General features: G+C 43.9%; 1 protein-coding gene across 3 annotated transcripts in view; it reads right to left on the bottom strand.

Moving 5' to 3' along the window:
- Window positions 1–1,460: 1,460 nt before the first annotated feature.
- IKZF3 (IKAROS family zinc finger 3) overlaps window positions 1,461–26,331 on the bottom strand; it is a 57,352-nt gene continuing 32,481 nt past the window's right edge. For all 3 annotated transcript variants that reach the window (XM_035136255.2, XM_035136257.2, XM_035136258.2), the window contains exons 7-8: window positions 18,754–18,870; window positions 1,461–6,106 (exon numbers count right to left, since the gene is read on the bottom strand). In XM_035136255.2, coding sequence (XP_034992146.1) covers window positions 5,391–6,106; window positions 18,754–18,870 — 833 coding nt within the window. In that variant the 3' untranslated portion in view covers window positions 1,461–5,390. The remainder of the gene's footprint in view (window positions 6,107–18,753; window positions 18,871–26,331) is intronic.

Below are 26,331 nucleotides of genomic sequence, written 5' to 3'. Positions count from 1 at the left end.
GAAATAATTCGTGTCAATGTGTCTACCAAGAAAGAAAACTGCAGCCTCTGGAAGACACAGAATCCTCCCTCACCTTGCAAACGGATAGGAAAGTGTCTTCTAAGAGCTGTGAAAACCTCTTTAAGAAATGTTAGAAGATACCCATAGGTCTTAACTTCTCACCTTTTCGGTGGTTGCGTGCTCACTTGAAGTGGGAAGATGTGTGTGGGTGGCTTTAAGGTGCAGCTTGGGCCAAGGTGGCTGGAAGAGGAAGAGAGAGAAAAGGCTGCAATGCAAATTCTCAAGGATGGCGAGAAGACACTAAGTGGCAGGAGAGGAGCAGCTTGGGGGGGGGGTAGTTGTCTCCAGCTGCTCACAGAAACTCACTACATCAGAAATAAGGTTAAACTAACCTTATTTCTGATGAGGCCGGGGAACCTGCTTAGAGCAGTAACCAATCACTCTAGCCAGGCCACACCTCTGAGCCAGCTCTCTGCTGCAACCCTTCTTAATGCTCGTCCATGACTGTTTGTGCTCAGGATGCTCGTATGTTTCCGAGCACAATTCAAAGTGTTGGTGCTGACCTTTAAAGCCCTAAACGGCCTTGGTCCAGTATACCTGCAATGCGCTCTATGTGGGGCTACCTTTGAAGGTGACCCGGAAACTACAATTAATCCAGAATGCGGCAGCTAGACTGGTGACTGGGAGCGGCCGCCGAGACCACATAACACCGGTCCTGAAAGACCTACATTGGCTCCCAGTACGTTTCCGAGCACAATTCAAAGTGTTGGTGCTGACCTTTAAAGCCCTAAACGGCCTCGGTCCTGTATACCTGAAGGAGCGTCTCCACCCCCATTGTTCTACCCGGACACTGAGGTCCAGCACCGAGGGCCTTCTGGCAGTTCCCTCACTGCGAGAAGCAAAGCTACAGGGAACCAGGCAGAGGGCCTTCTCGGTAGTGGCGCCTGCCCTGTGGAACACCCTCCCATCAGAGGTCACGAGAGATAAACAACTACCTGACATTTAGAAAATACCTAAAGGCAGCCCTGTTTAGGGAAGTTTTTAATCTGTGATATTTGATGTATTTTAATGTTTGTTGGAAGCTACCCAGAGTGGCAGGGGAAGCCCAGCCAGATGGGTGGGGTATAAATGATATATTATTATTATTATTATTATTATTATTATTATTATTATTATTATATACACGCGATTGCAATTTCAATACGGCATACCCTCCAACTGCCCCGATTTTGCTGGGATGGTCCCCGAATTCCTAAAGCTGCCATGTCTTCTGACTTGATTTTATGGAATGTCCCAATGCCCCATGCCAGCAAACTGGCCCCACGGAAACATATGCAGAGGCACTGGGAAGCAGTGGCATAGCAGGGGCGGGGGCATTTTTTGGAATGGGTGTGACCAGCCACCCCAACGACAGGCTCCCTCATTGGAGCCTGGCTCCAGCATGCAGCTAAAGCTCGGCTCCCAGGTCAGGTGGAAAGGAGGAGGGGAAAGAAAGGAGGGCTGTGGTGTGTGTGTGAGTGTGCCCAGGCACTGCTTTGCAAGGCAAGCTGTAGTGGGCTCCCTCTGTGCCGTGCCTCCTCGGGACAGTGGCAATTGGGTGTTGCTAAGTCGTCTCCGCTTTGAAGCGTCTCAAGTGACTTTTGTACACTGACTGCATTTTTTCGCAAAATAAAAAAATTCCTTCAGTAGCACCTTAAAGACCAACTAAGTTTTTATTTTGGTATGAGCTTTCGTGTGCATGCACACTTCTTCAGATACACTTGAAACAGAAGTCCGTCCCTTATGTATATACAGAGGGTGGGGGTGGGAATGGGTGATGGGCTGATGGGAGTGGTAAACCTGTAGATGGCTGTTAACGACTGCTGATGACTGCAATTGGCCCTGCAGGGAAAAAGCAAGGGCTGAGGCGCTAAAGAAAGCTTGATCGTGCATTATGAGATAAGAATCCAATGTTTTTCCGGTTCAGGAAGATGTGCTCCAAACCGTGTGCTGCCTCCCTTGGCGAAAAAAAGAAACCAAAACATACAGAGCCATGGGTACTGAAAAAAGCACTTTGTATTAAAAAAATAAATCCATCACTTTACACTGTAGATAACACTTTTTGACAACAAACACACTCAGAATACTTGACAGCAGGTTCCCGTTATTCTTCGGCTGGGACGAAAGAGCTCCAGAGCAAGTGCAGAGATCTATTTTCAAAGCAGAAACACTGTCAGAGCGACGCGTAGTCGGAAGCAGCAATGTTAATGCAGAGGCACATTTGTGGCCCTCCAAGATAAGACAATGGCTTTCTCAGCTTCTATGGAATGGGCTGCGGAGGGTTTCCTATCACAAGACAACAGTGGCTTCCTTCTGCCAACTCTCAACAGAGGCAAGAGCAACTCCCAAGGAAGGTTCACAAGCAAGGATACTAAGGGCTCCCCTACCCCCACCCCCACCCTGCTGGGAATTTTTGCTGGTCTTTTACAAACGCTTTTTTGCTGTCCTCAAAATCCCTTCCACGTTTCTCCCTTGAGAGACCCATTAGGCAGCAGCAGCAACAACAATGGTGGCAACACAGGGACGTTTGGAATCTTCCTCACTGGGAAATTTGGCTAGTCATAAAATTTCTTTCTGGTCCTTCAAAATTAACCTGCCATTTTTGCCCCAGCAAAAGCCTCCACATTTATCTCAAGATGTTAGGTAAAACTGAACAGTACACCTTTAATTTCAGACTAATTCCTGATGACTTTTCACCAAATCCAGAATGTGGGTTTGCCAATGCCAGAGTTTACTATGTGTTTGCTGCTGTTTGTGTTCCCGCCTAATTTGTGTTACAACTCAGGACGTTACAACTATCTCAATGCTTTCCCCTTGTAAACCCAGGTTTACCCAATACAGGGATCATCCGATAAATTGGGGTGAAACCAGGCTCCAAACTGCTACACTCAGGGGTCCCAAACAAATTGTCCCTGTGTTTTGGGGCGAGTGGAGCAGCTGTCTGTCTCCATGCCCCCTACTTCCTAAATGTTTTCTTTCCTTTTCCCTTATTTATAAAAAAAATATTTAAATTCATAAAAAATATCACAAAAATAAAGGTTATAAAAATTCACAGCAGTTTACAACATTTATACATAAAATCATACAATAAAAGGACATGAAATGTTAAAATCAGAAATCAGCTAGCGCGTATTCTTAATTGCCTGCATAAGCCTGATAGAAGGGAAAAGTTTTCAGCAGGCATTTAAAAGTTGAAACAGAAGTTGCCTGCTGAATCTCTGTTGGCAGAGTATTCCGGAAAACAGGGCCAATGACCCTAAAGGCTTGGTTTCTTCTTGTCAAATGAGCCCTGCCAACTTGGGGAATCATAGAATTGTAGAGTTGGAAGGGACCCCAGGGGTCATGTAGTCCAACCCTCTGCAATGCAGGAATTTCAACTAAAGCATCCATGACAAATGGCCATCCAAACCTCTGCTTAAAAGCCTCAAAGGGAGGGCAGTCCACCACCTCTTGTGGGAGTTGGTTCCACGGTCAAACAGCTCTTTCTGTGATAAAGTTTCCCCCTGAATATTTACTCAGAATCTTCTTTCTTGTAACTTGAAGCCATTGGTTCAGGAGACAACAAGCTTGCTCCATCTTCCATGTGACAGTCCTTTAGCTACTTGAAGACAGCTATTACCGTATATCTTCTCTCAGTCTCTTTCTCAGGTTAAACATACCCAGTTCCCTCAACCATTCCTCATAAGGCTTGGTTTCCAGACCCTTATTCATCTTGGTTGCCTTCCTCTGCACACATCCTTAGCTTTGCCTGCTGACCCTTTTAAGAGGTGGGGTCAGAACTAGGGGTGGGAGATAAATTATATTAAGTTCACCTTTAAAGGTGATTCTACCTATCTCACTATTTCTGAAACAATTCACAGGCTGAAACACAGCCACCTTTTGAAATTTGCACTTCTCTGAATTTTGCAGTGAAGTTCTCAAACCAAGTAACATGTACCAAAATACATATACAGGGGCAAGGTGCGCACATACGTATGTGTTGTGTGTGAAAATAAATGAATTATCTTAGGAAAAATCGTGTTGTGAAAACTGCATGCAAACACATATGCCGTATTTACTCGAATCTAATGCTCACTTTTTTTTGGCCAAATTACGATGCGAAAATTAAGGTGCAGATTTGATGGCACGCTTACATTTGCCAGCAAATACTCTTTTTGTTTCAAGGTTCTGAAAATTGAGGTGCGTGTTAGATTTGATGGCTGATGTGGAAATATTGAGAACTGAACACATGACTGGAAAAAAATAAGAAGCTGAGAGAAACTGAAATTTGGTAGATTAACCCATCCGTAGTCAGTACTGTCTGAAGTTGCAAGCTGGCAACTCTAAATATGCAGGACTAGTGATTTGTCCAGAAACCGAGATGCCCCTGAAGAATAATGACATGTGAACTGAAAGACAGGGAGGAAGAGGAAGGAAGGAGTGTGTGTGTGTGTGTGTGTGTGTGTGTGTGTATTCTCTCTTTTACACATACACAGAGAGAGCGAGAGCAAGAGAGAGATGGAAATAACATCCCTACAATAATGGGCCAGGAGGACAATCAGGGGAAGCTTCCTTCGGTCGCAACATGAAGTGGAAAAGCTACTTTCTTAGTTCGCTCTGCAGATTATATAAACTGGCCTGAGGTCTCGGAATAATTGAAAAATGAACAAAAAGCACCTGAGCCTTCACAAACCCATTGCCACAGGGTTACGTCCAGCCATCTCCAAGCACCTAATGCTGGAAACTAAGCCCTGACACCATTTCTTCTCCCTCTGCCATTGTTGTTGTTTTCAGAAATTAAGCACTGTTGGGGGCAGCCATCTTTGTTTCAGGTCTGCATTGCAAACCATGAGCCTAGCCCAGGGCTGGGTCACTGATGACCTTTCAGACACTGTGGGATTCCCAGCTCTCATCAGCCTCAGAGAGCATGGCCAATATTTGTCTATTTTATTTAAGACATTTATATACCGCTTAATTTTTCACATTTTTGAGGGCTAAGGGTGATGTGAGTTGTGAGTTGGGACCTACAGATTCCTCACCTCTGATGGAACCTTTATTTTTACAGCTGGTACATAAAAATGTCAACAAAATCTCTCCACATTTTTAAAAAAAGGGATTTTAAAAATCTGGCTACACTACAAATGTAAACTAGTCTTAAAATCCCCATGTTCCTGGACAAGGAACCCTGAAGACTGTGGATCCATGGAGTCAAGGAAATACTCACAACATCTTTACAAAGTTATAATTCCCCATCCCCACCCCCCACCCCAGGTTGTTGGGTAGAAATCACACAATACTCAAACTTGGTTTTGAACTGGTTTTAGGTTACGGTCCACAAGTCTCCCCAGAAACTGATGGGAGAAGTTCTGCTCTCATTTCAGTCCCATTCTGTGCTCGCCACGGACTATGTGGGAGGAGAACTCGTATTTGTCATGGCTCCGGTGGCCGCACAAATTACACTCGAAAGGGTCACGGAAGCCGTGGCATCCCATGTGGATGGTGAACATCACATAATCCAGGAAGAGGACACGGCAGTGGTCACATCGGTAGACCCCAATGGGTTCACCTTCCTTGTTGAAGACTTTCAAGACGTCACGAGGACAAACGACGGGCGGCCTGAAGATCTCGTAGGACCTGGGGTGCTCCTTGTAGACCAGGAGCCCATTACGGGCCTGCAGAGGAGGAGGGGCCACTTGGTTCTGGTGGTAGGCAAGGCTCTGGTGCTCCTCTTGGTTGCTGTCTGAGTCTGTGGAATCTTGGCCACTGTTGTTTGGAGAAAGACCTCTGTCGGAAGACATAGCCTTCTCTCTCAGCTGGGCATGGCTCTTTTCCACTTCCTGCGGGTTGCCATTGGGCACTTCAGAGCGGGTGAGCGCCAGGGGGTACAGGCTGCTGATCACGGGCACCATCTCCGAGGTCGGGGGCGCCGGGGCCTGCACAAGCGGGCGTCGGGCTTCTGCGCCAAGGTAGCCCATGGAATTGTTAATGGCTTGTTGATCCAGCAGGCATCCTTGCAACATGGCCTCCCTCTCCTTCTCGTACACAAAGCTGGGGTTGTAATTCACTTCAAAGCTGGAGCGTTTCTCACCTGCGGGACAGAAGGATGCATGAGGATGTTACAGGGTAAAGCTCTAAAACCGCCTTACATTTATACCACGACAGCACGAAAATACTTTTATAAATAAATGCACTTTGCGTACAAAAGCATCTCTGTGCCACCATGTTCTAAAATATCAGGACAGTGCACAACATCGCAATATAAGAAACTATTAAAAACAATACATGGGGTATTGAGGCCCCACCTCTGACTATTAGGAACCCTACTCTGCCCCGACCCGTCCTGTTCCTTTCACTAGCATTCCCTGAACGCTTTCAGGCCTAGCTTAAGGATTATTTTATTATTTATTTATTTATTGAATTTATATACTGCCCTATACCCAGAGGTCTTGGGGCAGTTCACCAAAAAGATCACAATATATAAAATCAAAATAAGAACAATATCCCAATAACACCCCCCCCCCCCGAAAAAAGAGCCACATTTTAAAAGGGTCTAGGATGTCCATTAGGTCAACCAAAGGCCTGGTTAGAAAGGAACATTTTTGCCTGGCGCCTAAAGGTGTATAATGAAGGCGCCAGGTGAACTTCTCTGGGGAGAGCATTCCACAGATGGGGAGCCACCACAGAGAAGGCCCGTTCTCGTGTTGCCACCCTCCAGACTTCTCAAGGAGGAGGCACACGAAGAAGGGACTCAGAAGATGATCTCAGGGTCTGGGTAGATTCATATGGAAAGAGGCGGTCCTTGAGGTATTGTGGTCCTGAAACCTGCCTTTTTTTAAATAGGACAAAACGGAAGCTGGCATTCTCCAGCAGCTGAATTCTGCAGCCAGTACTGATTTCTGCACTTCTCTGGTACAGTTGTAGTATCATGGGATCCATTCAGCCTTGGCCAAAAGGCAATGTTATTCTGCTGCCATGAGCAACATTTTCATACGCAGCAGGCAATGGCGTTTTTCATATTAAAATCCTCTGTGCTTGAAGGATAGAAACTAGAATGTCAAACCCTTGAGATATTTATCACTGGCAGCACTATGACTCAAGGACCACGAAACTTGGCAGGCTGTTTCAGTGGATAGGTTTGAAACCAACCACTCACGTTTCTTTAGTAATGTGCTTGAGAACCCGCTGACAAGATTCTCTGTCAATCTTGTGATCCATCTGATAGATAAAAGGAATTTTAAAAAAGAAAAATCCCCCACAGAATGACATTTGTCTATGACTCAGATGCCAGCTCTAGAAAAGACAAATCAAAGAAAATTAGCCCCGTTTCTCAAGGGATGCTGAAAGTTTTCAGTTTCTTGTTTTGAACTCACGCATACTATTAACTAAGGAAACATCCAGCGTTAGGGCGGGCTCTGTGCAGGCAATGGGAAAGAATATTTGGTATATTTTATTGCAAGCCCCGGGAGGTTACTGTGTGTCTCTGTACATTCTGCAGAGATAAACGGCATTCCTATATGAGAGCTGCTAGTGCAGTCCTTGCAACTCAGTTTCAGGGATGGCAAGAAGATGTTGCCATCACTACAATAGTATTCTCATGGCTGTGCCACTGGGGTGGGGAGCTATCCCTGGATCCCTGCCTTTGGTCATCCAAATATAATAATGGAGACATACCATCACAACCAGGAGAGCTTTTGCAGCCCTGTATTTAAACTTTTCAAAGAGCAATGGTATTTCTCAGCCCTTTAACATTAACATTTTCCTTCTGAGGAAACAGATATTTTCCAGTGAAACGAGTCACTTAGCCGGCACCTCGTCAAGGTTTACTTTATTTAGAGGTTCTTTTGGGATATTTATTTCTTTTCTATACCAAGTTTCTTTGGGAATATTTAAATCTATTATTTGTCTTTGAGGAATTATTAGTTGAGTTTTTTCACCTTACTTATATCTCGTTTCAGGGAGTTATCATGGCACAGTTTTGTTTTTACTTTGGTCATCCAAAAGCAGGGAACCTCCACAAGGGCCAGGGCCTTTTCAGTGATGGCACCGACCTGGTGGAATGCTCTGTCCCACGAGACTAGGGACCTGCAGGACTTGATCTCCTTCCGCAGGACCTGTAAGGCAGAGTTATTCTGCCTGCCTTCAATTTAGCCCGATCCTCCATTCCTTTTTCCCTTCCCTTTTTATATGAAGAAACCCTTCTGGGTCCCCACATTTAAATTCTTCCCTGGCATAGCTGCCAAGTTATCCCTTTTTTAAGGGAAATTCCATTATGCTGAATAGGCTTCCTCGTGAGAAAAGGGAAAACTTGGCAGCTATGTTCCCTGGTCTCCTTGCTGGCCTTAGCAGGACTAACTTGACCAGTTAGCCCTGGAGATGCTACATTGATGTTGTATTTTATGCTGTTTTAAGCTGTTTTTTAAGTCGTTTTTAATCAATGTTTTATATTTCTAAACTATGAAGGGCGGGGTATAAATAAAAAATATTATTATTATTATTATTATTATTATTATTATTATTATTATTATTATTATCCCAGCCATAAAGATCCAAGCCTTCTCCAATTCGCATGGCTCCCTCTCTTCATCTGCACAGTCCTGTCTTGGTTATTGCTTTTTCTTGGTACCATTTGAGTACAAGAGAATGTTGAGAATGTTGACTTTTTCTATAAGATTGGACCCACAGTTCAAAACATCTTGATGCTTTTTTAGCATTCTCTCTTTGAAGAAGCTTAAACGTTCTGTTCACCACACAATGAAGGCAATTTGTCCTATCTGTATGAAACTTTCATGGTGAAATTACATGGTGAATATTAGGATTACCAACCATAAAGTATTTTATTTACCTAACCAGTAAATTTGCATTCTACTAGGTAACCACTACAGTGGTACCTCGGTTTATGAACACAATTGGTTCCGGAAGTCTGTTCATAAACTGAAGCGTTCATAAACTGAAGCGAACTTTCCCATTGAAAGTAATGGAAAGTGGATTAATCCGTTCCAGACAGTCCGCGGAGTACTTAAACTGAAGCGTTCATAAACTGAAGCGAACTTTCCCATTGAAAGTAATGGAAAGTGGATTAATCCGTTCCAGACGGGTCCGCGGAGTACTTAAACTGAAATGTTCCTAAACTGAAGCATGGGTGTAATTGGTTCCGGAAGTCTGTTCATAAACTGAAGCGTTCATAAACTGAAGCGAACTTTCCCATTGAAAGTAATGGAAAATGAATTAATCCGTTCCAGATGGGTCCGCGGCGTTCATAAACTGAAAATTCATAAACCGAGGTGTTCATAAACCGAGGTTCCACTGTATTGTGTTTGGGGGGGGGTCTAGATTCTGCCATGCTTTGCATATGACTCACTAGCCCTGTCCTGGTTTGCTGTATTCCTCCAAGCACTGCACTGGCTTTGATACCGCTCAGAAGAATCAGTAATTCTGAATTACAACTTTGTACTGCTAAGGTGCTCTTGGACTCCTGCTTGATGTAAAATGAGTACTCCTCCTCTCATGGGTTAATACTAGGCTGGAGCCAAAGGGGGACGAAGCTTTCATAAAACATTTTCAAAAGCTCTAGAACAGGCATCCCCAAATTGCGGCCCTCCAGATGTTTTGGCCTACAACTCCCATGATCCCTAGCTAACAGGACCAGTGGTCGGGGAAGATGGGAACTGTAGTCCAAAACATCTGGAGGGCCAAAGTTTGGGGATGCCTGCTCTAGAAGCACCTCCTGTTTGGGGTTAGCTTTTAGCTTTCAAGCACTGTGAAAAATATATATGTGTTTGTGTGGAGTAGGGGTAGTCAGATAGTCAGAAAGGGTTCACCTTTGGTATATAAGCAGAAACCTGGTAGGGAAGGAGATAGCAGAGGGTGAAATATTTCCACCCTGTGGCAAACCCCAAACCGGAAATGTTTGAGTCACTAAGTAAAAAATAGGACATATAGGAATTATGGTTTCCACCTGCTCATTTGTACCCAATCTGATCCACTTAATCGCACAGCAGCAGCTGCAAACACTCAAGGGTATTAATCACAGGTGGCAAACCACAAAGTGACCCAGAAAACATTGGCGCAATTTCAACTGCGATCAAGAACATGGAATTAAAAGAAACAACAACCCACAATGCACACACTTATGGCATTGTTTTGGGCGGGTGCAGAATTGTGGGCATCATTTCAGCGATTACACCCTCTCAATTAAGGTTTTTAATTGGCCTGGCCTTGTTCTATGAAGCTCATTCCATAAACTAACACCTCAAAGAGAAAGGTGTGAGATCAGCCCAGCCTGCTTCTTCCAGTCCTAGTTTCTTCTTGCAGAAAGTGCCCCCCCCCCAAAAAAGAGAAGCATTTGAAAATATGGTCCCTTGCCTGTCTGGTGCTGTCTAAGATGGTACAGTCCATTTTAGCACCTTGGGGCTTTACCGTTTCAAAGATGACAGTAACACCATCACGCCACTTGCTGCGCTGTCCTTCCCTGGCTGCAAGGCAGGGCAACACAACAGAGTAATGATGTCACCTCTCTCCTCTCAATGTTTGCAAATCTCTCCCCAGGAAATGTGGCAGCAACAGCCTCAGCAGCCCGGAGCCAGCCTGGTAGCGCAGTTGGCTCTGGCTGGCTTCAGGAGCTGCTCGCTGCCGTGGCGCCTGCCATTTTTCCTCTCCGGAAGTCCCCATATGATGTGTCTTGTGTGAAACACATCATATAGGGACTTCTGGAGAGGAAAAATGGCAGACGCCACGGCAGCGAGCAGCTCCTGAAGCCAGCCAGAGCCAACTGCGCCACCAGGCTGGCTCCGCGCTGCTGACTGCCGCTGCCGCCGCCACTACCAAAGGGGAACCGGGGACATCTGGCGATACAGATCTCCTTCCCCCTTTGTTTTGACTGATCGGGGGAGGCTCAGGAGTTGCAGGCAGGCGGCCATTGCCCAGTTTTTTTAAAAACTCTGCGCATTTATGTTTCACAGGGTGCGAAAAAAGGGCTTTGGACCTCTATACAGTATGCATGTGCGCTTGAGCCCAGGGTCTTTTGCCTCACCATCCCCACTACTGACTCCCTGTTGCTACTCAGCTTCAAAAAAAGAAAAAAGTGTCCCCGGATTCATTGAAAAAAATCTGGTAACCATAAGTTAAGCTCCGAGTCGTAAGATGGTGAAATGGACTGTAATACTTGGGAGAGGTGCAGGGGTGTGTGTGTGTGTGTGTGTGTGACATTTTTAAATGCTCCTGTAAGGGAGCCACAATCCTCCTAAGTAGAGGACTAGCAGAGCAGGAAATGAGTACTGTACTGCTAAAATGGTTCTCCGTATTTTAGCACGAGAAGATATTCTGCCATCTGAAGATGCACAGCCTACCACCTCTTTCATATATCGGTTCAAGACTCTTATTCCCACCATGCTTTGCTGTGAGTGTAGACCAGGCCCAAGTTCTGCACCAGATAATCACCTCAGTTTCCCCCAGAGAACAAGCACAGGACCCAGAAACAGTTATCCAATAATATTCTTGTCCGGATCCTGGTTATCTAATCCTCTGCTACTTGAGTCTATGTCTGTGTTCCCCAACCTAGTGCCTTCCAGAAATTTGAGGCTACAACTCCCATCAGCCGCAGCCAGAGCATCTGGGGGCATCAGGTGAGGAAAAGGATGGTCTAGGTAGGAAGAGATCCAAACATCTTCCTCCAAGCAATTTTTCGCTCTAGTATTTAATGAAAAGTCAGCTTAAGGTCAGAAAAGAGGTTTATGGGAGTGCGCCTTTGAGGATAAAAGAGAGTGAGTCACTTTTTGAAAGTCACACTATATGAAACCCCACCGCACGGAGTAATTTTATTTTATTTTTAATTGACAACAGCAACATAGTGCCAAGAAAACAGTGCTGCGGAGACACCCGTGTTTCCTTCTTTCTTAACCCAACTCTTCAAGAAACTGTTTGCCAACCTATACCTTGCAGAAGCTGTACCTTACCCCAATAAGGCAGGTGCTATCACAGCTCAGTTCACATTTTTGAACCCCCCCCATTCTTCCACATGGTTACATAAGCATGTGAAGAAAGGCTAGGCCTCATGCCCGTGCCTTAAGATCTATGGGAAAGGCCCTGCTTATATTCCCACCAATTACTGTAGAAATTGGAGTTCTTGGTGATATCAAGAAATCAAATGCAAAGGTTCCAAGAACTCGGGCCAGGAGAGAGATTAATTTTAGTCTTCAAGCAGTTTTATTTTTTTTATGATAATGAGACAAGGCCCTGTTTCGTTAATTCTTCATCAGCTGGAAAGTTAAGAGAACCTACGTTATAAATAAATCTTATAGTATTTATAAATACATCTATACTGTATAACTTTTTATCTAGAGAGGATAAAATGTATACAGTGGTACCTCGCAAGACGAATGCCCTGCAAGACGAATTTTTCACAAGATGAATGTGTCTTGCGATCTGATGGTGACTCTTGAACTGTGGTGCCCAGAACTGGACACAGTATTCCTGGTGAGGTCTGACCAGAGCGGAATACAGTGGTACTATTACTTGCCTTGATCTAGATGCTATACTCCTATTGATGCGGCCCAGAATTGCATTGGCTCTTTTAGCTGCTGCATCACACTGTTGACTCATGTCATATTTGTAAACACTTATTTCATCATACAGGTACATTGCATTAGCCATTGGCTTCATCCCCCTACTGAGTGTGCACCCGTTGGCTCAAGTTTGCTGGTGTTTTAATTGGTGAAAAGGACTTTGTTTTCTTAGTTGAACACTGCATAGCACCTGCATTTGTGCCTCTTCTTAAACATGCTGTACATGTTACACAACGGCAAACCTGAATTTGCTATTTGCTAGTTACAGGTAGGTAGCCGTGTTGGTCTGAGTCGAAACAAAATAAAAAATTCCTTCAGTAGCACCTTAAAGACCAACTAAGTTTTTATTTTGGTATGAGCTTTCGTGTGCATGCACACTTCTTCAGAGCTATTTGCTGTATTGGGGAAGCAAGCTATGTTCAGTTCCAGCTCCTGCGTGATATACTCGTCTAATAAATATGTTTTGGAAACTTGTGTTTGTCTTTTAAAAAATTGAGAGGGGTAACTGTTTTAATCTGTTTCAGAAAATGCCACAAAAATTCTTGAGGCAACTTAAGGACTATAAGATTTAAGCAGACCCATCTCTTTGCAAAAGAATGAAATGGACAGCAAAAGTGACAATGTTCAGAGCCCACCGCGAGAGCATTTCACTTACCCAGAATGCTGTTGTGAAAGTCACAATCTTTTAACAAAAGAAAGCATCTAGAGTAGGTACTGTATTAGAATTTATCAGGGAATTAGATTTCATCCAGAGGGTTTCTTCTCCTCTTCAAATTTTTAATTCATTTATGTATCGCCGGAAAGATAGTGTTGTCACAAATTAAGGTTGGTGTTCCTATTTTATAGGCATTTGATCTTTGCACAGAAATATGACAGAACTTCTGTATCGCTTGATTTCATGGCCTTTTTATCCATACCTCTTTAAGCAAGAAACCAAGTCTTTAATGTCATCAGCGCAGTCCTGTGAAAGACTTCGCTAGCAAAGATTCAGCAGGTGCCTTCTATGCCAACTTTTAAACACCCGTTGAAAACTGTTCTATTCCACTAGTCCTATGCAGGCAGTTAAGAATACATCCTCTCACCATGGTTAATCGATGTTTTTAACTTTTTAACGGTTTTATTGCTGTAAACCACGTTGATATATTCTTTATGAAACAGAGCTATACAAATATTTTTTATAAATAAATAAGTAAAATGACATGAGTAATAGTCCATAAAAGTTTGTGATGCTTGATGTGTCAATTGTCATGATTAAAATGCCTTTGTTGTATTATTTAGTAAGTTGGCAAGCTTAATAAAGTAGAAGAATATCTGGCAACCTTGTAAGTCAATTTTTGTTTGAGGTATTTATGCATATGATATATATGCATTCTTTATTGCATATAATGCTTTAAAAACATGTTTGTTTTTTACCGTATACCCGTTTTTTTTCTTTCTTGTCCTTCAATTTTAAGTTAACTGTCTTTGACCCAGATAGACTAAAAAATTAGCATAATAAATGAAAGCTTTGCAGTTTCAACTAGCAGCTTGTTTCAACTTGAAGATAAGGAGCTTTAGCAACTGCATCGCAACCGCAGAGCAGAATGGATATATTTATTTGTAAGGTAAAGGTAAAGGGACCCCTGACCATTAGGTCGTCGTGACTGACTCTGGGGTTGCGGCGCTCATCTTGCGTTATTGGCCAAGGGAGCCGGCGTACAGCTTCCAGGTCATGTGGCCAGCATGTCTAAGCCACTTCTGGCGAACGAGAGCAGCACACTACCTTCCCGCTATTTATCTACTTGCACTTTGAGATGCTTTCGAACTGCTAGGTTGGCAGTTTATTTTTGTGTATATGAATGGTTTTTGCTTACAGAGGCTGGAAGCAGCAAAAAAAGATTGGGGCTGGTGTGAAAATCAAGCCGAAACTGTGATGCAAGCAATTTGGACTTTGCTAGCTAATATGGGGGAGACTTGTGGCCTGTGTATTGGATTATGTTTCCGAGCATGTGAAGAGGACAATAGTGAGACATTTTTGGATACCTAGAACCTGTATTTTGGCAGAGTTGCTTTTGCAACCTTGTGGTGTTCTGGATCCTGTCGAACAGGACTTTGCTTTCCACCCCATGACTCTATAAAAGCAGTCTTCTCGCTGTTTGAATTAGGAGAAGACTATCCAGCCAAACCCCAAGAGGCAATAGGTGTCTGCAGCATCTCCTTCTCCCGTGCCTCACCTTTTCCTAGTTTTGCTTGCTACAAGGATCCCTGGCCAGGATTTGGGTGAGTATCATCCTATCCTTGGCATATACAGTATACCTGTATATGATTAGTCTATTTCGTGGGATAACTGTTCCTATCAGGGAAGAGAGAGGGATGCCCTTCCCATCTCCCAGCTGAACTTTGCAAAGAAGCATGGATTGGTGGGTGAGTGAAGGGGCCCAAACTCTGTGAAACCCACCAATCCCAGTGACAAGCGAGCATCACCTGCTGCCTTCATAATCACAACCTGATTATGGTTTGTACCGGTAGTGTTGCTGGTTTGTAACGTAGGGAAAGGATCTTGTCCATCAAAGTTGTGCAAAGTAGGTGCAAAAGCTGCAAACAAACCCCACACACCATTTTTGCACAGGTGACGACTGACTCTTGCTTGTAAATGTCAGAGAGAGCCCGCTGTGGTCACGGTGAACAAATGTTCCCCCTCTGCTCTTGCAGAGTCGGGGGTGGGGTGGGGAAATAAGGTCAACTTTATTTTTATTCAAGGCATTAAAAGAGAGAGGGTGGCATTTAGTCACAGGGCGTTTGCAGCAAGATCAGATAAAAAATACAGAGAGATCTTAGCTTATAAAATTTGATTATGAAGGAAGCTCAATAACGGTATTACGCTGAATATACGAACTGATACAGAGCCGGGAATTAGAAAGAAATTTCTATCTGAACGGTTGGAATCAAGATCTTGGACAAGAAATTCAGACAGATCCATGGAAGTGGATATGGCCAAAAGTCCCCCAATAACCTGTGCTATCTCTTAAATGAAGTTTTAAAAAGTTTATGCTATTTAAAATCATCATGTCCCAAACATATATAATACTGCTTGTGATCAACACCGGAGATTCAGAGTGGTGAATGCAGGAATGCTGCATATTTTCTGGGCTTGTCTCAAAGTTTAAAAATTCTAGGAGGATGTAACAACTGAAATCAAGGCAATAATAGGATACACTTGACCTAATAATTGTTCCCGTGAAGCTTACTGGCCGACCTTGGCCTGTCACTGCCTCTCAGCCTAATATACCTCACAGGGCTGTTGTGAGAATGAAATGAGGAGGGGGAAAACCATTTACACCACTTTGAGCTTCTTGGATAAAAAAAGGTAGGATATAAATCCATTAAATATTTGGCTGCGTTAAAGACATAGTATTAAAGGAAGATTGAACTGGTTCAGCATTTACTGACTGCCAGCAGAATAGCTATCTGTTATAACTGGAAGAAATCAAAGGCACCATCCATGTACAATTGGGTAATCAAAATTTGGGATATTGTTCACAAATAGCTGTAATAATATAATTAAACAACAACAACAACCATGGACAAACTCACAAATATAGTAAGTTCCAGAAAAGGCGGACAGTGAGGTGATTATATTTTGGGGTGTGTGTGAAGAATTGAGTGTCTCTATAATTTACTGTGTTGATAATGTCCAAGATAATGTAAAATTGTGTATACTGCTTGGACCTTTATAATTTGATATTATTATATTATTATAGCAGCACTATCATAACAAAATTTTGCTTTAAATTGTATTATTTAGATTATCCTCTATTAAGCACAGCAGAGTTTCTTTCCATGCATTTTTTCAATAAAAATTCTAGAAAATAAAATAAAATAAAATTATAGTAGGTTCATGCTTAACTTGAGCTTGAGGTAAAGACGTATAAGGGGAGTGTTTGGCCTCGGACAAAAAATCAAGAAATACACCCTGCTCTGTTCTGAAACTCAGAGAGAGAGAGAGAGAGAGAGAGAGAGAGAGAGAGAGAGAGAGAGAGAGAGAGAGAGAGAATGATACACAAAGACAGGTTGGAGACAAGAAAACTGTGCCTCTTGGGGTCCAAAGGTACTGCTTTGGATTGCGTAGTGTTAGGTGCAACTGTACAGGAGGTTGGTCCCTGTCTCACTGAGGCCAGGGCTTTACTAGGACATCCTAGCTTTAATAAGGGTTAGCAGCTGGCCAGCAAAATACTGCAGCTGCCCTAGAATCAAAGACTCATAGAGATGGAAGGGTACCCACCAAGGGTCATCTATTCCACACACCCCTACAATGCAGAAATCTCAATTAAAGCACCCATGACAGATGGCCATCCAAGCTCTTACTGTGCTGTGGGCTAAGCGTTGTTGTTTTTTAATAGCATGGAAACATGCAAGGAACTTGCTAGCATCAGAAAGCTGCTTAAGGCAGAGCTACAAGTGAATGGTTGAAAAGTTAGGGAACCAACCTTTGATTCAGTAAATCAACTAAAGGTTTAGTTAATTACTCCATGAATAACACCATTTTTATCAGTGAGCACAGGAGTTAAGTGCATGCTCGTTTATGCATCCCAGTGTGACAGAAATCCAACACATCCTAAAACGCCTCAGAAATTAACTATGCCCTTCCCCCCTGCCCAATAACATGGTAGTTTTGGATGATAAACTGTTTTATCAATTTCTTTCAATGGCTGCTAAACTGAGATTTTGATAATATGTAAATAGATGTAAATGCTAATAGACAAAATGAATCCGTTATTTGAACAGATTTCCAGTTTCCCCACTTGTCTTTCAAATGTGTTTTCTTTTGCTCTTACAAATTGCAAACTGCATTCTCATTCTGCAAATTTTTGATAAGCGTATAAAAATACAACATTATAAAATATCTAATAGAATTAAATAGAATTAGAATATCAGTATTTTTTTTAAAAAAAAGCAGTATAAAGACTAGCAATACCAACAGTAGTTCCGATATTAACAGTACTAATATTTTATTATAAATAATGGATGGTATTCAGCTATGTTTTACTCAGAGAAGAACTACAGAAATTGAAATTAATGTTCAATGGGATTACTCTGAGTAAAACTTAGTTAAACACTGCCCAATAGTACTAAGTAATATTAATCTTTCATGGGGTAACTTGGCAAAGTAATTACTGGAATAAGTTTATCTGTATTTCATATTCAAAATATGTCAAAAACAGCAAAGCTAAAAGCTAAAGGAAAGTGCTTCTATAAAGCCACCATACATGCGTAAGTGCTTTTTTTGTTTTGTGCACCTATATGCAAGTACATGCAGAGAGGCACAAACATATAGGGTCCTCAACCTACACACAAATGCCCCAATTAATAATATCTGTGCAATCAAAGACACAAAATGGGTTCAAGCTTAAACTGGTTTAATTAGCAGAGTAATCTAATCAGCAGGAGCCATCTTCAATTGGCAAGCCTAAATTTTAATTAGAGGGGCTGTGAATTAAGGGCACAATTGTGTATTATGTTTAACCCTATTTGATCCTCAGGTGTGGTTGCGATATGGAACGGAAAAGGAAATATGAAGGCTGCAATTGTAAGTTGCCACCCGCTTATTGAGATTTTGGGAATATGCAACGCAGTTAAAGTCAATCAATCAATCAGTTCACAGGCCATCAGGCAGCTAAAATATCTTTCCGCAAATAATATCTGCTGTAATAAAGGCTGCACCCTGTCTTGGGGTAAGAATTATGTCTATTACTTCATAGGTACTCAATACACATACCAGTAGCAAAACCCCAAACTGTTTATGTGCCTTCTGAATCACAGCTCTCCGGGTTGGGCTATATATTGGGCCAGTACTGATCTCACTGGAAATCAATCCAATGCTCTCTTGAAGTCTCTAGGGTTCCAATCAGCAGCCTTAAAAGCTTTCCTAGTCTTTTCAGGGTGAAAACTGCAAATGCCAAGGAATGCACATAAAGCTGCCCACTTCAATGAAATGAAGGGGGGGGGAGAAGAGGAACAAACAGGCACCACAAGCACTTCATCAGGGATCTGATTGTGAACACAACTTCCTGTACAAGGTACGCTACTAATTCCTGCACCAACATAAGCTTTCGAATCATCCCAGGCAGAACAAACATGTGAGTTCTGCACCAACACTTTCAGTGCGATGTCATTATAAAAGCATGTTTTCTCTTACCAATGAATTTCTGAGGCATGGAACTTTTCCGTTTGGCCACGTTGCTCGCTAAGCGGTCCAGCACAAGGGCCCGTTCAGTCCCCATCTCGGATTTGATGTGCCTTCCCTCCACGCTTTCTAGATGAGGGGAAACGAAGAGAAAAATCAGGCTGAAAAGAGGGGAGAATGAAAAGAAAGGGAGGGAGAGAGAGAGAGAGATGTAGCAAAGAAGGGGAAAAGAGACAGTTGCCCTCAACACTTCAGCCAGGAAAGCTGAGTGGAACTTGTGGTAGAGTAGCTGTTTTCTTGTTGTTGTTCTCAAACCTCTGTTTCACCCCTGTGGTCAGCAGAGCTAAGGGGCAAAAACACTACACACACCCAAACCTTGCAATTTCTCAGACTCACAAAAGGGGAGCAAACAACCTAACGGAATTAACATCTTGATTGTACACTTCCTCTCGCTAATGAACAGTCTGGACCTTGTAGTTTGTGAAACGCAGAGGGAGACCTTGTCCCGCCCATCTTTCCATTTGATTTTGAGTAAGACTTGCAAGACACCTGCAGGCAGGCCCAGAACACATGAAAGGGCAAGTGCAAAAGGGGAGCGTTCAGCCCTTTGATGGATGTGCCAAGAAAAAAAGCGCTTTGATGGAACCACGACGTCTTCTTCACCTTTTGAAACATGCTTGGTTTATCATTACAGTGGTACCTCGGTTTATGAACACAATTGGTTCCGGAAGTCTGTTCATAAACTGAAGCGTTCATAAACTGAAGCGAACTTTCCCATTGAAAGTAATGGAAAGTGGATTAATCCATTCCAGACGGTCCGTGGAGTAACCGTTCATAAACTGAAGCGAACTTTTCCATTGAAAGTAATGGAAAGTGGATTAATCCGTTCCAGACGGTTCCGTGAAGTACTTAAATTGAAGCGTTCATAAACTGAAACATGGGTGTAATTGGTTCCGGAAGTCTGTTCATAAACTGAAGCGTTCATAAACTGAAGCGAACTTTCCCATTAAAAGTAATGGAAAGTGAATTAATCCGTTCCAGATGGGTCCGCGGCGTTCATAAACCGAAAATTCATAAACCGAGGTGTTCATAAACCGAGGTTCCACTGTACTGTACTGTAGTATTAGCACTGTCTGAAACAGAATGCTTTATTGTGGAGTGCTCCTGTTCAGTGCTCCAGCCAGTCATAACCTCTCCGCAAGACACCGTTCAATTCTTTCTCCCCTACACTTTTCAGTCCTCAGCCCACCCAAACAGACACTCAACATTCTGTGATCACCGAGCATGCTCACTGGTTGTTGTTGTTGTTTTGCGATTGCTGTTTTTTTAAGGGATGCTGATGTTGTTTTAGCCTTCAAAGTTTTTTTCCTAAATATTATTTGGACTTCTGCAAACTCTGGCATTCCTCTGAGCATGCAAAGTCCTCCCTCTTGTTTCTCAGTGGCCCTATTTTGGTTACTACCCTGTTTACAAGCAGCTCATCAGGTGGGGCAGAACCATTATGCTAGCTCCCTAGCAGGCTGGTTGCTATTGCTTTCCATGATGTAGGGAGTGGAGGGAGGCCAGTGCGGTGAAAACGTTCTGGCAGCAGTGCCTGATTGGCTTTGCCGGTGCGTTTTCATTGTGCCAACTTCCCTGCTGCTTCCACGCTCCCCATTTCTCTCTGGGATGCATCAGCAATCCATCTGCTGGGAAGCTAACATGGAAGCTCCACCCTACCCAGCAAACTGCCTCTGGCCCTGTTGGCACTCAGCAACTGAGTTTGCTATTAGTGGGAGTGATCATTATTTATTAAATTATACAGAGCAATTGAGGTACATGACAGATACTATTACATACGGTGGGGGGAGTGTCTCTGCCTTGAGGAGTTTATAATTTAAAGACACCAAAACAGAAGGGAGGGAGGGATGACAAGGGAAGAGTTCGTATGCAAAATTGTCCAAGCGGTGAGCCCCCTTTTCAATGTGGCTGCATCATTCGCACACAGCCTCCACTATGGAAAAGAGGCTGCTATGCAGCTGCAACTGAAGAGCAGCCTAAATTGTTTTCAGGATGTTATGAGGTGTAAAGGTGTCGACGAAAAGCTTCACGACAAAAGGCTTAATGGAAGAATTGTGCTTTGCAGAAGAAGGACAAGACAGAGGCAGCACCTGGTGAGGGGAAGCAGGAGTGAATGGACAGTCTGCAGAAATATCACACCTTCTATTGGCCGAGGGCGGCAATGGTGGAAGAGTGAAAGTCATGGGCATCAATACATACAGTCATACGGTACCTCGGGTTACAGCTGCTTCAGGTTGCATCTTTTCGGGTTGCGCTCCGCGCCGAACCTGGAAGTACCGGAACGGGTTACTTCTGGGTTTCGGTGCGTGCGCAGAAGCACTAAATCGCGCTTTGCGCATGCGCAGAAGTGCTGAATTGCGACCCGCATGTGCGCAGACGCGGGTTGCAAATGCTGTGGGCTTCAAATGTGCCTCCAGCACAGATCATGTTCACAACCCAAGCGTTCACTGTATAAAATATAAGGAGAGCAAAGCCAAGGAAGGCTTTGAAGACAAAGACTTAAACTGAAATCAAGGGAGCAGTGATTCCAATGGATCTGTGATTTCTTTCTTTTAAAATAACAAAGCACACAAAACAATGCTTACTAGTTAACAAGGATCACAAACTCTGAAGAATGCTATAAAGAAAAAACAGCAAGGAAAGTTTCAATGCAGAAAAATCCTATTTGTCACTATGTTATGTTAATAAAGCAAGACAGAACAACGAGTTACTGTACAGTAAATCTCTCCATCCCAATGGGAAGGAAAGGGTCCAGTTACAGCACTGCTAATATTCTTAACGTTCTATCTATAGATCTGGCCTTGTATCCAACAGGAAGAAGTGGCTCACCAGGTGGGACCGAGTCACTACGCAAGCTTCCTGGCAGGCGGGTCACCGTTGCTTACCAGGAGACAGACAAGGCAACAGGGGTGTCAGCACAGTGCAAATGCACTGGCAGAGTCAATCTGGCACTCCTGCGGGAGATTTGCACTGTGCCACCCTCCCCACCGTCCTTCGGCTCCCCCTCCCACCTGCTACGGTAGCTTTGTGGCTCCGCCCCACGGCAGTCTGGAGCAGAGATTTTCCAACTGCGTACTCTTCAGTTTGGAGCCTTGTCACTATTTATTGGAAGCTTATTGCTGTCTCTTTAATGAGAATGCTGGTAATAACAGGCAACCTTTTCTGAGAGGCAGCTTGTTCTCAATGCATTTCTCCACACAATATGTAGACCGGAGAAAGTGCTGGGTGTGTTCTAGGTCACACAGGGTAACAGTGGGTGGCTCTGATAGTTCCGGGCATAGCCTCACACAAACCTAGAAGATGTCTCATAATTTTATTTTATTTTTTTTAAAAAAGAGGAAGGACAAACTTGTGGCATCCTAAATACTCAGAAATACATTGTAGCTGCATAAACTTTAGTGGGTCAGAAGACGTTTTGGTGGTCCCTGAAAGCTTATGCCACATTGAATGCAGGCCTTTTTTATAAGTGTATTTTAAAAATAATAATTTCCATTTAATTTTTTGCAAAACAAATGAAGTAATAATAAAAATTCACAGTACCCAAAAATAAAATCCAGGTAGTCCCTAACAACATTTTAAATTGACCTGAAATATGATTCACCTTCATTAATTCAGCAGTGTCTCTATGAACCCAAGAGACCCTACCTGCCCGCGGACTGTCTCTCCAGAGTGGTGCATGCTCTAGTTATCTCTTGCTTGGACTACTGCAATGCGCTCTCTGTGGAGCTACCTTTGAAGGTGACCCGGAAACTACAATTAATCCAGAATGCGGCAGCTAAACTGGTGACTGGGAGCGGCCACCGAGACCACATAACACCGGTCCTGAAAGACCTACATTGGCTCCCAGTACGTTTCCGAGCACAATTCAAAGTGTTGGTGCTGACCTTTAAAGTCCTAAACAGCCTCGGTCCAGTATACCTGAAGGAGCATCTCCACCCCCATTGTTCTACCCGGACACTGAGGTCCAGCACCAAGGGCCTTTTGGCGGTTCCCTTGCTACGAGAAGCCAAGTTACAGGGAACCAGGCAGAGGGCCTTCTCGGTAGTGGCACCCACCCTGTGGAACGCCCTCCCACCAGAGGTCAAAGAGAACAACAATTACCAGACCTTTAGAAGGCATCTTAAGGCAGCCCTGTTTAGGGAAGCTTTTAATGTTTGATGGATTTCTGTATTTTAATGTTTTGTGGGAAGCCGCCCAGAGTGGTTGGGGGAACCCAGCCAGATGGGCGGGGTATAAATAAATTATTATTATTATTATTATTATTATTATTATTATTATTATTATTATTATTATTATTATGGATGTTAAGGCTGAAAACATAAGGGTGCCAGGGTCTAAAGGCCACCATCTTGTTTGGGCAGGGCCTACATGGCTGATGACCTGGGAACCACAAGTACACTTGCCTTGAATTCCATGATGCCAGGTGATTGACAGATGGGTGGCTCCCGCCCACCTGTTAAAGCTAGCCTGTGGAGTGGGAGGGGGGAATCTCGTCTGCCAAGCTGGAAAGGTTCCCCACCCCCGGGGATAATGTAGGAAAATAAATAAATAAGGAATAAGAGCACCTCTGAGTAATATCGAAGGTTCCGCCTAATCCAGCATGCTTCTTTTAACTGCAGACGGCCACAAGGTCTCTCTGTGGCTTTTCCAGAGAGCATAAAATGATGACCTCTTTGAAATTTGTCCCAGAGGAAGGTTCCCATAATGATTAAAATGCGTGCTTAAATAAAATAACAAAAGCATTAACCACAAAGGCATGACAGATGAAACTTGCGGCACTGTAAGTTAACCCTTTCGACAACTTGTTTTGACAACTTTGCTTCAAACTCACCTCAGGCATATTTGAATCGGCACTGAAATTAGTCACATACACACAAAAAGGGCCATAGGCAGATTACTTAATTTGCTTGCTTGCACTTTACACAGCATTTTGAAACCGAAGGCAGAGGGCCTTCAAAGCACTCCTGTCCCAAAACCGCAGTACAGATATTAGTCAACATGGATGAGGGGGAGGGGGCCGGGTTAATCACTGCTGGGACTGTAGCACGTTTAGGACTCTTGTCCTGATTGAAAGGGGGAAAAAAGACTGGCCTCAATACGCAAGGTGTCGCAGGTGCCACAATTCTGTGGAAGCACAGAAAGTACACACAAAGTGACTGCGGGTGCAAAATTCAGTTTCTTAAGAAACTCGTGTTTCTGTCTTTCCTTTTCCTTTTCCTTTTTTTTGGGGGGGGAGGGAAGAACAGGTTTCTAAATCTTACGACTGGGATCACTTAATGCAGCTTTTCTCAACAAAGAATGTGGATTGCCTGGTGCAGAATTTTAGCATGGAGTACAGCCTGGTCCAACCATTAGGTAGTATAAGGCGGTTGCCTGTGGCAACAGATTCTGGGTGTCATGAAAGGGCAGCAAATTCATTCTTACTGCATTTTTACTCTGAGGGAGAGTAAATTTTTGGACTACAATTCCCATCATCCCTGACCACTGGTCCTCTTAGCTAGGGATCATGGGAGTTGTAGGCCAAAACATCTGGAGGGCCGAAGTTTGGGGATGCCTGCTCTAGGGTGTGCCTCTCCCTTCCTCCCTAAAACAACAGGGTTGTAAAAGTGCTATGCAACATCTTTCTGTTTTCAGTTTAAGGATGAGGGAGGCAGGAGGGCAGAAACATAACTTCTAGCATGGCAGGGGAAATGGAGGAGAGAACACGTGAGCCGACATCAAAGTCTGGGTGTGTTTCAGGGATGGTGAGAAACAAGGACAAGAGCGTACTGGGCTGTGTCATGTGAAGAGACTATTCTGGGTTTTGAATAGTAGTTTGCTACTTGAAAGGGCTCGCTAAAACCACTTCCGCATCCCACGGAGGTGGTGTTGTGGGCTTGGCCCGACTGAACTCTCGCGATGGGGGCTCAGAGCTCAGCCCCCTCGCGAGGGGGGAGTTCCCGCCTCCGGCATACCCGGGCTAACCAATCGGTTCAGCCGGGAGGCGGGGCTTCCCCACTTTAAATCAAGCCGGAGGCGGGAACCGAGCCTCTTTCGCCCCGGCTCCCAGCGCGATCGGATCACCCGCCCGCCCGCCCTTTAGGTTAGGCAGGTTAGGCCGACGCTGCTATGGACATTGGTTGATCGCCTTGGTTGGCCGGGGGGCCTGGTAGGACTTTTTCCACTTGGACTAGCCAAACTGGTTTTTTCGCCTACCTCATAGCAATTCGTCACAACTGGGTTTTGGCGGTTAGGCATTGGAAATTTGCATAAATGAAGAGGGGGGGCAGATTATGTCATCATCTGCCCGAAATTGGAGATTTAATCCCATTAAAGGGGTTCCGGGGACGGTAGCTTTGTCCTGAGCCTACGGAGGTCAGGGCCTTATAGCACCCCCCAACGGTGGCCACAGGAGGTGTTCCAGTAGATCTACATCACTGGGCTCCTTTCTGGTGGTTAATTTCTCCCAGACTGTAACACACGGGTTACAGTCGGATATAGCCGGTTAGGGTCCAATGCCTAAGCCAATACTGCTCAACATCCGAAACCAATAAAGTTGTGGCCTTTTCACCCACTTAAAATTAATTCACTGTGTCTCGTGTCTTATTTCCTGGGGAGGGAGGGACATTGCCACACAACAGTGCAATCCAGAAGTAAAAACTAGTGAAGTCAATGGGGCTTACTCCCAGGTGAATGGGGTTAGGATCATCACTGAGCTGGTCAACCCGAGACTGGGCTGTACCAATCTGAACTACAACTGGTGAGCGGGGAAGGGGCAAGATTAACAAAATCCCAAATAAACAAAACAAAACAAAACAAAAATCCCTGAGTGTAGCTTTATACATGTAGAGTTGTTCTTTTCTTTGTATGGATGCCACATCCACCTGGTAGAGATCATCACCTGAGTTGCATCCAAACTTACACGCACAATCTGCAGCGCAGTAACACAACAGCTCTCTAACCATGAAATAATTTTAGCTGATTAAACTGTACTAATGGCAGGCAGTTAGTAAACTGATTGATTGATTGGTTACATTTAATTATATGTGAATGTTACACACAAAAATTGATTTGTGACCACTATTCTCAAATCCACCAATTAAATGGGACCTAGTGACTAATCAAAGAAAAATCACATTACTAATCAAGTCAATTAAAGTTTGTAGCCCGTTGGGAAACTTTTTTCAGTCTCAGTTTCATCATGGGAAATCTTCCAGGGGCAGCATGCCAGTGGGGGGGGGGGTCAAAGGCAAAAGCGGGTGGAGCAGCAGCTTATGTTTACACAGCTATTTTTCAGCCATCTAAAAAAAAATGTGGTTTTTTTCTATGCACCCCCACTCCCCCAATATCCCCACACAGACAAGCAATAGGCATTATCAGAGCTCTAGGACACATTTCAGCCAGGCAGAGGTACTCAAGGAGGGCATGGGTGAGGGGGTGTGGCTTGGGGAAAGCCCCCAGGGCCACAGAAAGGCCTGGAGGGGCACCATTCGCGCCTAGGAACAAGGCTCCCCACATCTTATCACATGTGACATTAGCTTCCCTGACCAT

Source organism: Zootoca vivipara, chromosome 13, assembly GCF_963506605.1.
Source record: "Zootoca vivipara chromosome 13, rZooViv1.1, whole genome shotgun sequence".
In the NCBI taxonomy this organism is placed as follows: Eukaryota; Metazoa; Chordata; class Lepidosauria; order Squamata; family Lacertidae; genus Zootoca; species Zootoca vivipara.
Note: the sequence above shows the minus strand (reverse complement) of the source record. Positions and strands in the feature narration are given on the sequence as shown.